Consider the following 14,821-nt stretch of genomic DNA (forward strand, 5'->3'; position numbering starts at 1 on the left):
AAAACTGTCTTGTGAAATTTTGGCAAATGAAAATATGAAACCTATTAATTTAAAAAGGCATTTGTGAACAAATTTTCAAGATAAATTTTGAAACCAAAACCAGAAAAGTTATATGTCTTCTTATGTGTACAGGACCTGACGGGTCCCTCTCATAAATTATACATCGAATCTGTCAGGTTCTGTATGATTGCATACTGTTTTTGTCTTTCATTCATTGGACATGAACAAAAGATCAATGCTGTCAGCGTTGGATAGGCAATGCATGTTAAATGCAAGAGAAAATTAATTAACACAGATAGTTATATTTGCATTCATCTGATCTTCAAATATTATTGATTTAGCATTAGCATTAGTAGAGGCATCTGATGCAAGAAAGCAAGCTAATGCAGCATCAGCCAAAAAAAAAAAAAAAAAAAAAAAACCCCACTTCCACTTCACCCCTCTGTTCGTTCAAAATACCTGTCCAGCTGAGCCTTAAACTTATTTAGGCTATCAACCTCCACCACAAGGGATGGAAGTCTGTTCCACCAACCAACCACCCGCTGGCTAAAGGCAAATTTCCGCACGTCTATCCTACATCTGTCTTTCCTCAATTTGAATTTATGCCCTCTCAGGTGATTTTTCTGAGCTAGAGGAAGAATCCCATCAGCATTGAGCATGCTTAAACCATTCAAGGCTTTATACACCTCTATCAGATCACCTTGCTGGTGCCTAGTCTCCAGACACTGTAATTTGCAAAACTTAAGCCTTTCTTCGTAAGAGCACCCCTTTGTTCCATTCACTAATCTTGTTGCCCTTCTCTGTACTCGTTCCAGCAGCTCTACATCCTTCTTGAAATGAGGCCTCCAGACCTGTATACAGTACTCTAGGTGTGGCCTGACCATCGCCTTATACAATGGAATAGTCACCTCCTTATCCCTGCTGGAAAAATTCCTGTATATCATTGACAATACTCCATGAGCTACTCTTGCAGCCCGTCTGCACTGCTCAGAGAACTTCATATCTGCCTGCACAACCACCCCCAAGTCCCTTTCATTCTCTACCACTGTCAGTGTAGTACCACAGAGTTGATACGTTGCTCTGGGGTTGCTGTTTCCCATGTGTAGTACTTTACATTTGTCAATGTTAAACTTCATTTGCCACCTCTCAGCCCATCTGCTCAACCTTTCCAGATCCTGTTGCAGCAGCATAGTGTCAGTAGTGTCCTTGACAACTCTGCCAACCTTTGTATCGTCTGCAAACTTGGACATTAAGCCCGATATACCATCATCAATATCATTTATAAATACAGAAAACAATAATGGACCCAACACTGAGCCCTGAGGGACTCCACTAATAACATCAGTCCACGATGAGCAGTGTCCATTGATTACCACTCTCTGTCTTCTCCCCCTCAACCACCCCTTTATCCATAGCAGCAATTTGCCTCCAATGTCACACTGCTCCAAATTGTGTAGCAGTCTTCTATGTGCAACAGTATCAAAAGCCTTTCTAAGATCCAAGTATATAATATCAAAGTTATTCCCTGCATCCAGTTCTTTTGTGACTGCATCATAGTATCCAATCAAGTTGGTCAGGCAAGACTTCCCCTTAACAAAACCATGCTGTGTCTGAGCTATAACTGAAGTCTTGTCTAAATGATCCTGCAGTGCTTCCTTAACCAGTGCCTCCATTAATTTTCCTGGAACAGAAGTTAAGCTCACAGGTCTATAATTACTTGTGTCAGCCTTTGATCCTCCTTTGTGAATTGGGGTCACATTTGCACATTTCCAGTCTATGGGTACCTCCCCTGAGTCCAAGGAAGCTCTCATAATTATGGCTAAGGGTTTGCTTACTTCCGTTGCTGCCTCCTTTAAAATAACTGGATAGATCCCATCCACCCCGGGTGCCTTTCTTGTGTTTATCTTCAACAGTTTCTCCTCCACTTTACTCCCAGTTATTTCAAGATTCTGTAGCTTACTGCTAGAGTTGAATACACCTCTGGCATTCCCCTCGCTGAATAACTCCTCATGTGTGAATGTCGATGCAAAATATTCATTTAGTTTGTTAGCTACCTGAGCAGGATCATCAACACTTGACCCATCAATATCAAGTGGACCAATCTGATTCATCCCCTTCCTTCTAGAGTTTACATAAGTAAAGAACTCTTTGCATCCCTTGCCAAGGATTTCTCGTAATCTGCCTTCGCCTGCCTAACCTCCTTTGTAACTTGGTTGCATATCAACTTGTATCTATCATAGGCTTCTGTGTCATGTGTTAATTTGTATGTATCCCATGCATTTTTCTTCTCTGCCATATGCCTCATTAGTTCATCTGACATCCATTTTGGCCTAAACATTGAACAATATTTCTTAGTTGGTATGTAAAGCCTAGTAGCTTCCAAGATAAGTTCTTTGAATGCTTCCCATTTTGAATTTGCTGTTGGTAACATCATCAGTTGGTCCCACTGTATAGAATTTAAATACTGTCTCAGTCCATCGTAGTCGCCTTTACGGAAGCAATAACCCTTCCCTTTACCCCTAATGGTAGTTACCTCTTTGAGTAAATCCCACTTCAGCACACTGTGATCACTGCCACCTAGTGGTTCATTTATCTGCAGATTCTTAATGCATGAAGAATCACTGCTGATAATCAAATCAAGAGTATTACTCCCTCTAGTTGCCTCCCGAACATGCTGATGTAGAAAACAATCATCCAATAAATCCACAAAAGCCCTGCTAGTGTGTGAGTAACCAGCCCCCAAATTCCAGTCAATATCTGGGAAATTAAAATCTCCCATTATAAGACACTCTGATTTACTGGCCCACTCTATTTCCCCGTACAGTTCCTTATTATACTCATCAGAGTCATTAGGCCTATAGCACACTCCTACTCTCAATTTTGATCTCCCAATGTTTATGTCACACCAAACTGACTCCACACTGCACTGTCCAGCGATGTCGACTGGCTTCACTTCCTTGGTTTTTATGTGTTTCTTAACTAATAGCATAACCCCTCCCCCCTTCCTATCCTGTCTATCCTTTCTGTAGACGTTGTACTCCCCAAATTGCAGATTTGATGATGTTTGCTGGAAGAATGGGGGAGGAAGGGAAAGTGGTGAATGTTTGAATATGATAATCAGGTCTTTACATCATAAGAAATGATACCCATGGCCAACCATATGATTTGCCGTAATACAGGCAGTTCTCGCTTTACGAGTTCCTGGGTTTAAGAGTTTTTTTTTTTTTTTTTTTCAAAGTATCAAGTATCAACAAAATCGAAAATATGAACATTAATTGCAAAAAAATGAATGTTAAACATTAATAAATACCGCATTTCAAATCACACGCATAGCTATACAATACAGTGTACCCCGCTTTACGATATTAATCTGTTCCAGAGACACCATCGTATCGTAAAAATATTGTAATGTGAACCCAATAACACTTTTTTTTTTTTTTTTTGACAATTCGTTCCACGACCTCGGAAGTTGAAATTTTTGCTATATAACTCTCTAAAAGGTCATTTTTATAGTACAAATTGTATTAGTTACCAATTCAAATCACTAAAATACACAACACTTTCATTGTTATCATATGTTCCGTTATAAGAACCAATTTTAAATGCCTTTGTGATATTTTTCTAAAGCACATTTCTGGAGGTCACGACCACAAAACAATAAAAACAATTTGCACTTTCCGGTTTATTGGGCTTTTCTGTTACTACAAGCAGTTATAAACGGGAAATATACTGCAAGTATATAACTTGCAGTATATAACTGCAAATATACTTGCAGTTATATATTGCAAGCAGTTATAACTCGGTCTTCTTGCATTTGCGAAAATACCGATAGCTGGAATTGTGTGGTTTTTTTACGTTATTATGGTGAAATGTGTTTCCCCTTTACTGAAATTTTCAATCGTATAAAAAACATAAATACACTTTCAGAATCTTTTCTTCAATCCTTCTTTTTTAAGGTTCGTAAACTTTTTACTCCACACGAATCGTGTTAGTTTCAATTTGTGTGCCGTTAAAAAATGTTTATGCATGCAGTCATGAAATTTATAATTAAAAGAGAAGATTATCTTGGAAACGAACGCCTCTTGAAACATTTCGGAAGAAGACGACTCCTCGTGCAACAAATCAACGAGTGCTAAGCCAATAATGAGTGATCAACGAATGTGCATTTAGCTGATGATGATGAAGAATAAACATTCTTTAACATTTGTAAGTCGTAAATAATTTCTCTATTATTATAATTTGCTTGTTTTTACAGGTTACGTTTTTATTTCTTTTGATAAATCAATCATTGTTTAAACATAAAATAATTAGCTAACTAATTTCATTGTTGAGAACGTAACCGCTATTTTTAACATTACGTCTATGGGATTTAATTTCTGCTTTACGAGTTTTCGCTTTATGAGGAACGAATTAACTCGTAAAGTTGAGAACTACCTGTATATAGCAATTTCACTGTTTAAACACTTGGCTAGATATAAAATTATCAGTGAGAAATACAATATTTATTGTTGAAAGCTTCCATCCATGTATTTTAATTTATATTTTAATGTTTTTAATTGAAAATATCTTTTATTTTATTTATACTGCTTTTCATTTGCTTTCTGTTTTTTTTTTTTGGTAAATAAATTTTTTCTCATACAGTGTGGTTAGTGATTGATAAAATTAACATGTATTGTATACCTGACTGTGGAGGAGTTCTTCAATATAGAAGTATGTTATAGGCCAAATAATTGGAATGAGTATAATGAACAACTATATAGCCATTTATCTGTCTAGTAAATCAGAATGTTTTGTCATGGAAAATTTCAGTTTTCCAGATATTAACTGGGACTGGTGGGTTGTCACTCACTCAATAGCAGAACATTTCTGGATGACTGTTTTCTGTACTAGCATGTTATAGAAGTCCAAGATCAAGCAACATTCATGATCTCATCATAAGCAGTGATTCTTCATGCATTACGGAAATATTAGGTGGCATTGATTATAATATATTGTTGTAGGATATTTTTAAAAAGACGTTGATTAAAGGAAGGGATTTTCCTTTTGCAGAGGCGACTACTATGGTCGTAGGCAGTTTTTAAGATCTTTTTAGTGGGATCGACTGATTTTGTTTACATTACAAATGCATCTACTGCATGGGAATGCTAGGACAACTCATTGGATTCTGTCAGTGATGTTGTTGTTGTTATTTGGTTTTTAGGAGCATTAGCAACTAAGGCCATATTGCTCCTGGGATATGCGGTGGTCATTCTCTGACCTTTCCGCATCCTCCGTATTTGGTGGTCACGGGCTCGAATCCCGGTCTAATCAAGAAGCGTGTGCTACACACTGCCGCTCCTGCCCACCTGGCTACGGAGGCGCCTGTCAGTGATGTACAGGAATATTTTCCAGAGGAGAAACAAGGAAGTAATTACCTTGTTCTATGAGGCAATAGTTAGGATGCATTTTTAGTACTGCATACAGGTTTGGAGGCCTCGTTTTAGGAAGGATGTGGACCTGTTGGATTATGTGCAAAGAAGAGCAACAAGGTTAACCATAGACATAAAAGGGTATTCTTACCAAGAAATACTTGCAGTCTGTAAGTTGAAGATAAGCACATGAAGAGACTATTGATGCATTTAAGGCTTTAAATGGTTGAATAAGTAAATTAAATGCTCTTAATTTATCTACACACACACACACACACACACACACACACTTTTAAGTTGGAAAAGGATGGTCGCAGGATAGATATGCAAAAATTTGCTTTTGTATAGTTTATTGTTAGATTAAACTTCCATGTGATGTAGAAGTGGGTAGTTTAAATAAATTTAAAGTGGGATGTGACAAATTATTTTGAACAGATAGGCAAATAAAGTTGCTGGAGGTTTTATTTATTTTTTTGCTGATTCTGTAATCATACTTATATTAATACTGATGGCAGCAATCATGGAAAAATAACTGATGATAAGGATATAAATTAGTTGATGTTTACTTTTTCAGATATTTAAATCTACTGATATAATATATCTCAACTTTGTGTGCATGTGTGGTGTGATATTGAGGAAATGATTGTGAGGATTTTTTCTTTTGCAAGCCATTGCTTTCATGAACATCATTTTCTGAATATTCAAATTATTTGATTTGGATATTCAGAAAAATGCCGTTAACTGGAATAAGTGTATTTAGTACCTGTAGTGATGGTACTGAGTTTGTGATGGGTAAAAATAGAAAGGTGATAACTTATGTATGTACTAGAAATAAGTAAATATTTGTTTATTAGTATAACCTTAATATTATTATGTACATGGAGTTTACATACCCCCCCCCCCCTATGCAACATTTCCTCTATTTTTTTTACAGCTGCATGGACCTGCCACTGCTCTGAGCAGAAAATTTTTATACAATCTGATTTCTGCGTAGCACTTTAAAAGTTTTCTGTAATAAGAATATTTACAATGAATATTTACAATGAATATTGAAAAACTTCATATTTTGTATTTTATTTATTAACTGAATGGTACAATAAAAATCAGCACAACAAAAAAATTATTTCACATTTCAAGAACTTTTTCTCATCTGTCCTTATTAGAAATCCATTAACTATAAACACTATCTAGATTAAGTTTGCACCCAGATGAAAGATGAGTCTTAATCATCATCAGATCATCCAAATGTTCAACTCTCAGTCTGTTTCTAGATTTACATTTTATGGAATTCATGACACTGAATCCATGTTCGCATTCAGCACTAGAAGCTTGAAATGTTCCACAGATGCCAATAAGAATTGACAGTTCTTCATTTCTGAGCATGTAGTTCACCATATCAGTGAATGACTTAATTGAACCACTCTTAACCTTCTCAGAAATGACGAATTTCAATCACAATATTGATGCGATATTATTGTGTCAATGCTTTCATGGTAGCTTAGTATTTTTTATTAGTTGTTTAACATTCTCTTCTCCAAATTCAAAATTGGTTGCATTTGCCATAGCAATTGTGTCAAAAGATTTCCATTCTCTTAACTCATCATCAAGAAATCTATTGTCCAAGTACACACATGTTTAATGAATAGGCATAGTATCGACATCATAACATATAGATGAAGCAAATCTTTTACTTTGTCACTCCAGTAAACAGTATGGCCAAGATACTGTGACCTTATCCTGTTAATTTTTGCTTTTGAATTCTGCAGTGCCTCAATTATATTCAAACAACTTTTCTGAAGGAATTTACAGAGAGATACCACATCTTCTAAAACATCGTTAAGAACAGTTAACGCTACTCAATATTGTGGATTAGTTAAAAACCTTCAGGCAGTAGTTACTGGTTAGATCGTTACATTCATTAACTTTCTCTTTACAATACTGGATTAGAACTTTGTAATTTCTCATTAAAGCAGTTATGGTAAAATGTCTTGACAGCCATCCCACTTTGTATAGTGAGTGAAATGACAAAACATCACATTCTGTGACATTGGCTAATTGTCACATTCTGTGACAGCACCGCAATGTTGTTCAGACAGATGCTGTATTTCTCATCGAAGAATTGCTGCCACACCATTATTCTTTCCAAGCATAACATGTGCTCTGTCTGATATAAACATCACCATCTTTTGAAGATTGTTCTTGATATAAAATTTTCTTATTCCTTCAATAGTAGTTATACTGTCACATGCAGTTAGTTTTAAAATATAGGTAGTTCTGAACTTTACAGGTTAATTCGTTCCTAGCGCACGCTCGTAAAGCGGGAATTTATTTCACATAGACATAAGGTTAAAAATTGGGTTACGTTCTCAATAATGAAATTAGTTAGCTAATTAGTTTGTTTAAACAATGATTGATTTATCGAAAGAAATGAAAACACAGCCTGTAAAATCAAGCAAATTATAATAATAGAGAAATTATTTTCGACTTACAAATGTTAAAGAATGTTTATTCTTCATCATCATTGACTAAATGCACACTCGTTGATCACTCATTATTGGCTCGCCCGTTGGTTTGTTGCACAAGGAGTCATCTTCTTCAGAAATGTTTCAAGAGGCAATTGTTTCCAAGATAATCTCTTTTAATTATAAATTTCACGATTGCCTGCATAAGCATTTTTTAACGGCACACACAAATTGCAACTAACATGATTCGTGTGGAGTAAAAAGTTTACGAAGCTTAAAAAAAAAGGAATGAAGAGAAGATTCTGAAAATTTATTTGTTTTTTATATGATTGAAGATTTCAGTAGAGGGGGAAACACATCTCACCATAATAACGTAAAAAACCACACAATTCCAGCTATCGGTATTTTCGCAAATGCAAGAAGATCGAGTTTATAATTGCTTGCAGTAACAGAAAAGCCCAATAAACCAGAAAGTGCAAATTGCTTTTATTGTTTTATGGGCATGATCTCCAGAAATGTGCTTTAGAAAAATATCACAAAGGCATTTAAAACTGATTCTTATAACGGAACATATGATAACGATGGAAGTGTAGTGCATTTTAATGATTTGAATTGGTAACTAATACAATTTACAAACTACGCTCATGACCTTTTATATGGCCTTGAGGTCATGCTTGTGACCTTAAAAATTACATTTTAGAGAGATAAATAGCTTAGTTATACAGGGAAAATTTCAAGTTCCGAGATCTTGGAACAAATTACCAAAAAACAATGTGTTATTGGGTTCCCATTACAATATTTTAACGATACGATGGTGTCTCTGGAACGGGTTAATATCGTAAAGCTGGGTACACTGTATTGTATAGCTATGCATGTAGTTTGGAATGCGGTAGTATTTATGAATGTTTAACATTAATTTTTTTCAATTAATGTTCATATTTTTGATTTTGTTGATACTTGATACTTGGGGAAAAAACTCGTAAACCCAAGAATTTGTAAAGCAAAAACTCGTAAACCCAAGAACTTGTAAAGCAAAAACTCGTAAACCCAAGAACTTGTAAAGCAAAAACTCGTAAAGCGAGAACTGCCTATACCTGCAAACACAGTCCAATAGGAAGTTTCATTTTCTGGTCAAAACTTAAAATGCAAAATTAACGTTTTCTGTACAGAAATGTATGTACTTTCTTCAGCAATTAATCCATGGAAAGCAGATTTCCACAATTCTCCCATTATTTGTTTCTGCAGTACAAAGCTGATGCACTCAACAAATTCAAACGCATAGTTCTTGCTGTACCAACTCTCTAGTATATTTACATATTTGGACATGTGCATGAATTTCTTGCACTGAATGCATTGAAGCATTAATTTTATTTGCTAAGATAATGTTATCAATCTGCGCCTTGATCATATTAGTCAGACTTCTTTTGCACATCTTGTTCCACTCTTGCTTCATGCTCTTTTGAAGTTTCAGTTAACGTTCGCAAAATTCCATTTTTCTTCTGGTTGCATAATTTGATAACTGCATTCTCTGGTTGAGATGCCGTATTAAGTAATCTAACTTCCATTCTTCCCCCATATTTTTCCACTACCGAACTTGCCCCCAACTTTTGCTTCCACACAAATGGTGCTTACAACATTGCCAGTATCTTGATATTTAAAAATATCACCAGTTGTTATTTTTTGGTTTTGATGCAAAGATTGTAGTTCAGTTTCTATGAGCTGCAAAAGCCATTCCTTCTTAAATCTTGCACAAACTTTGTTCTTCAAAACATTTAACTCTCCTTCAGCCTTTCTTTTCAGCATCGTAAGGATACTAAAAATAATTATTATTATTATAATTATTATTTGGCAATACCAAATAAATTAATTATTAAGTGAAGAAACTTATAATTTTAGCAAAATAACTACTGTCATGCAAATAATTTTATAGAAGCTAATGTTTACCTTGTTCTGACAATTTTTAATAACAATTAGAATTTTTTGTGCAGGGTTATTATCATCCAGTTTTGATGCATTCCTTGCGACTGTTGATAGTGCTTCCACCAGCATTATTAAAAGAAAATTTCAGCTGCATGGCAGCATTTCAGTTACTGTGTGGCCGTGCATCCATGCAGCTTAGAGGGAACATTGCCCCTATGTCACATGCCAGAAGGGTTCACAAAGATAAAAACACCAATACCAACCATTATTGAAGGAGTGCTACTGGTTGTTAGCCACTTTCCATTTTCTTGACATCATCTGTAGATTTTGGCATCATACTTTTAATTTAGTAATAAAATGAATCTGACTTTTGTATTTATCGTTTTTGTTTTTTTTTTTTCCTGTGATTCTTTGGTTTTTGCCACCCTCATCGTTTATATCATACACTGATGAGTAAAAACATTATGACCAGCGAGTCATTATGCAAATTGAAGCAACTCAGGTGAGGGCATGTGCGTGGGTTGGGACACAGTATAATAAACACCTGATACTGACTCCATTAATCAGTGTTACTCTTGTTCTTCAGATGGGAAGGGCAGCAGACTTAAGCGAGTTTGACAAAGGCCAACTTGTAATGACCTGACAACTGGGTCAGATCATATCTGAAATGGCATGGCTGGTGGGATGCTCATGGTCAGCTGTGGTTAGTACCTACCAAAAGTGGTCCGAGGAGGGGGAACCCACAAACCGCTGGCGAGGTGTTGGACGACCATGGCTCATTGATGCTTGAGGTGAGCAAAGGCTCTCCCAGATGGTAAGTGGTAACAGAAGAGCGACTGTGGCACAGCTCACCAGTAATTGGAATACTGGTGACGGGAGTAATGTGTCACAACACACAGTGCATTGAACATGCTGAAAATGGGGCTGCGTAGCTGCAAGCCACTCAGAGTGCCCATGCCAACCACAGTTCAATGGGTAAAGGCGACAGCACCTACAATGGGCCTGCGAGCATCGAAACTGGACCTTGAGTGATTGGAAGAAGGTCATCTGGTCTGATAAATCACGTTTCCTGTTGCACCATGTGGATGGCTGGGTATATGCGTCATTTACCTGTGGAAGTGATGGCACCTGGATGCACCGTGGGATGAAAACAAGCCGGTGGTGGCGGTGTCATGCTTTGGGCAATGTTCTGCTGGGATACCCTGGGTCCAGTCATCCATGTGCCGGGCACTCTGACTTCTACCACCCACCTAAACATCATTGCTGACCCTTTACACTTTACCTAAACATCATTGCCGACCCTTTACACTTTACCTAAACATCATTGCTGACCAGGTACACCCTTTCATGGCAGCGGTCTACCCCTCTGGCAGGTGCCGTCTTTCAGCAGGATAATGTGCCATGCCACACTGTCCGGATTATTCAAGATTGGTTCACGGAATGTGAGTAAGACTTCCAGGTATTGCTCTGGCCTCCAAATTCCACAGACATCAATCTTATCGAGCATCTGTAGTTTGTGTTGGAACAGCAACTCCGATCTGCGGTGTTGCAGCGAACTACGGATCTTACAGGAGTTAAAGGATCTACTGGTTATGTGTTGGTACCAAATACCACAAGACACATTTAGAAATCTTGTAGCATCCTTGCCTCGCTGTGTACGAGCTGTTTTGATTGCACATGGAGGACCAACATCGTATTAGGTAGGTGGTCATAATGTTTTGGCTCATTGGTGTAAATAAATCACAAAACAGTATTTACTTATTAACTAAAGTATATTAACTATATACTTTAATTCAATTTGATAATTGAGAGCTATTAAGTGCTCGATAACTTTAATTCAATAAACAAATGAAATGGACACTTCTAAAACCAACTTAATGCTCTAATAATAGTAAATTGAATGAACAAATTGAGGATCGCTGCATTATCTGATTTTATGACATCTTGCTGTTGTCTTTTTTTTTTTAAGAAAAATTAAAAACTTTTTTGGTTATATTTCATTATTTGAAAATTAAAAATGATAGTATTAAATACAAGCATTTATATGCATGTAACCCAATTTTTAGAGTAACATCTCTAAAAGAGTTTGTTTAAAACTGTATTTTGTATGAAAATCAAAAAAAGTAATTTTTTATTTTTTATATTATTAAAAAGTTATATGAAATTTAATGCCTGATTGGTTTACAGGGCTGCAGGTTGCATCTTGGGAGAACTTCTGTTGAATAGGCCCCTTCTGCCAGGAAACTCTGAAATCCATCAGTTAGATTTGATTATTGATTTATTAGGAACACCAAATGATGATATATGGCCAGTAAGATTTTTGTTTGTTTGCTTGGATTTGTTTCTAATATATTCACTAAAATGTAGACTTAGCTTAGGATTAAATGAGAACTTATCATTCTGTGAAAATTAAAGTGCCTACCTGGCAACCCAAAGGTCGCGGGTTCGATTCCCGCCTCGGGCTTGGATCAAAGTACTGCAAAAACCTTGGGAGGTGCATTATGGCCACAGAAGCCGATGCGCCAACAACTACCAAAAAAAAAAAATCTGTGATAATATAGTGGTTTCCCTGCTTTTTGCTCATTTGGAGAGGTCTGGGTTTGAATCCTATTAGAGACCAGAGGAATTCTTAAAGGTGCTTTCAATCATGGCTTGATTTACTGCTCTCCAGCAAAGAAAGTATGGTTTTCTTATAAATTATTCTGCAATTTTAAAATGGTATATAGAAAGGATGAGAGAAGGGGAAATTGGCTAAATAGATTTTTGATGCAAAAATGAATGGTAATAGGCCCAGTGGCACACCAGAAGGAAGGTGGATAGACTATGTCAGGAATGCAGAAGAAGAAAGAGAACTTACGTCTTCACCTTTTGTCACAGGCTGTTTAAAAAAAAAGAAAAGAACTTATTCTAGTTAGGACTAAACATGAAATAAATAGCATGGAAGAAACTAAGTAGAAGAAAGAGAACTCCAGTTAGGCCTAAGGACCAAACAGGAAATAACATAGCATAAAAGAAAGTAAAAAATGAATTGCTATTTAGAAAAGAAACAGAGTATTACTTTCAATTCCCATTTGGTCATAACCTATTGAGCCCCAGCAGACCACATTTTCTATCAATAAACCCTAAACTTATTGTGATCAAGTCTAGGTTTAATGCAATGCTGGGAGTTTACACATGAATAATATTTTTCAAAAAAACATACTTGTGACCCTCCATGGTCAGAATATGTGCTGATCTGCAATAACTCTTTTCAACAATGGGAAAAACAACAAGCAGCAATCCTTGCTGTCAGGAAATTTCCATGCAGCATACTAGCTGCAAATTTTTGGTTTTGCTACAGACATACATCGATGAGCCAAAACATTATGACTACCTACCTAATATGATGGTCCTCCGTGTGCAGCCAAAACAGCTCATATCCGGCGAGGCAGCGACGCTACAAAATGTGTCTTGTGGTATCTGGTACCAACACGTAACCAGTAGATCCTTTAACTCCTGTAAGATCTGTGGTTGAGATGCCACAGATCAGAGTTGCTGTTCCAACACAGATTCTCAATGGGATTAATGTCTGGGGAATTTGGAGGTGGAAGTATTCCTTGTGTTTTGCAAACCAGTCTCGAACAGTCCGGCTAGTGTGGCATGCTGCATTATCCTGCTGAAAGATGGCACTGCCAGAGGGGAAGACCGTTGCTATGAAAGGGTGTACCTGGTCAGCAATGATGTTTAAGTAGATGGTAGATGTCATAGTGCCTGGGGTAGGTGGATGACTGGACCCAGGGTATCCCAGCAGAACATTGCCCAAAGCATGACTCTGCTGCCACCAGCTTGTTTTCATCCCATGGTGCATCTAGGTAGCATCACTTCCCCAGGTACGACGAACACATACCCAGCTGTCCACATGGTGCAACAGGAAACGTGATCTTCTTCCAATCACTCAAGGTCTAGTTTCGATACTCGCATGCCCATTGTCGCCTTTACCCGTTGAACTGTGGTTAGCATGGGCACTTGGAGCGGCCTGTGGTTACACAGCCCCATTTTCAGCAGGGTTCGATGTAGTGTGTGTGTTGTGACACACAGCTCCCATCATCAAAATTCCAATTACTGGCTAGTTGCACCACAGTCTCCCTTCTGTTGCCATGTACCATCCAGGGAGCCGGCCCCAGGTGCCAAGCATTCCATGCCCAAGCGATTTCAGTAAGTTCGTTAAAGCGATCCTTCTAAAGAGCTTTGGCAGATACAGATTCTGTTTTGTTCTAAATACCATTTTCCTCATTTTCTATTAGAGTAGCTCTTTCACACTACAGGTGCTTTTTGAAATCAGTAAATCTTTTTACTCACATTTAAAAAATCTACCTTATTATTGTTACTTGTTTACTGATATTTGTCTTTTAGTTTATACTTGTTTTTATACCTTGACTTAGTGACCTAAATCATTAGGCCACTGAAAATTTTACTTTTTATGACCAGGTTTTGGTGCATTATAGCCTTAGTCGCTAATGCGCCAATAAAACCCAAGCAACAACAACAACATCACACTACAGGAAGTAGGCCAAGGCCCAGAAAGGAAAGTCACCTTTCTGTTACTTTTTATTCTCTTACTAACACAACTAACAGCCGCTTGGTCGCCTCGTGGCACTGCTCCTGCTTTCCCGTGGAGGGGCCATAAACCTGTAAGGAAAAGTTATCCTTCCAGAGCTAAAAGGAGCAAATATGGAAACTGAAAATTTTCCTCCTCTCAAGACTGCAAATCCTGCTTCTATGGATTTACAACAAAGTGATTCTGATGTACCCGGAAGAAGATGAAAACAGATGTACCTCAAATGGAATATCCATCTTTCCTCATATTGCATTTTCTAACAAATCGATCATTGGGTACTTTGTCTCCTTTTTATATATAAAAATGTTTAGAGAGTGTAGCCATTTAGACCTATTAGCTGAAACAACCAACAATAAACATTGAGTCTCTTCTCAAACTTGCATCTTTTGGCGGTGCCTCCGTAGCCAGGTGGGCAGGAGCAGTAGTGCGTAGCA

At 37.1% G+C, this 14,821-nt stretch overlaps 1 protein-coding gene across 1 annotated transcript in view; it reads left to right on the top strand.

The window, feature by feature from the left end:
• Positions 1-14,821, top strand: part of LOC150082472 (cyclin-dependent kinase 10-like) — a 92,048-nt gene that overhangs the window by 49,312 nt on the left and 27,915 nt on the right. Inside the window, exon 10 of the mRNA XM_090378637.1 lies at positions 11,978-12,101. Coding sequence (XP_090234763.1) covers positions 11,978-12,101 — 124 coding nt within the window. The remainder of the gene's footprint in view (positions 1-11,977; positions 12,102-14,821) is intronic.

Source organism: Mastigoproctus giganteus, chromosome 7 (genome assembly GCF_048544385.1).
Source record: "Mastigoproctus giganteus isolate SK-2022 chromosome 7, ASM4854438v1, whole genome shotgun sequence".
In the NCBI taxonomy this organism is placed as follows: Eukaryota; Metazoa; Arthropoda; class Arachnida; order Uropygi; family Thelyphonidae; genus Mastigoproctus; species Mastigoproctus giganteus.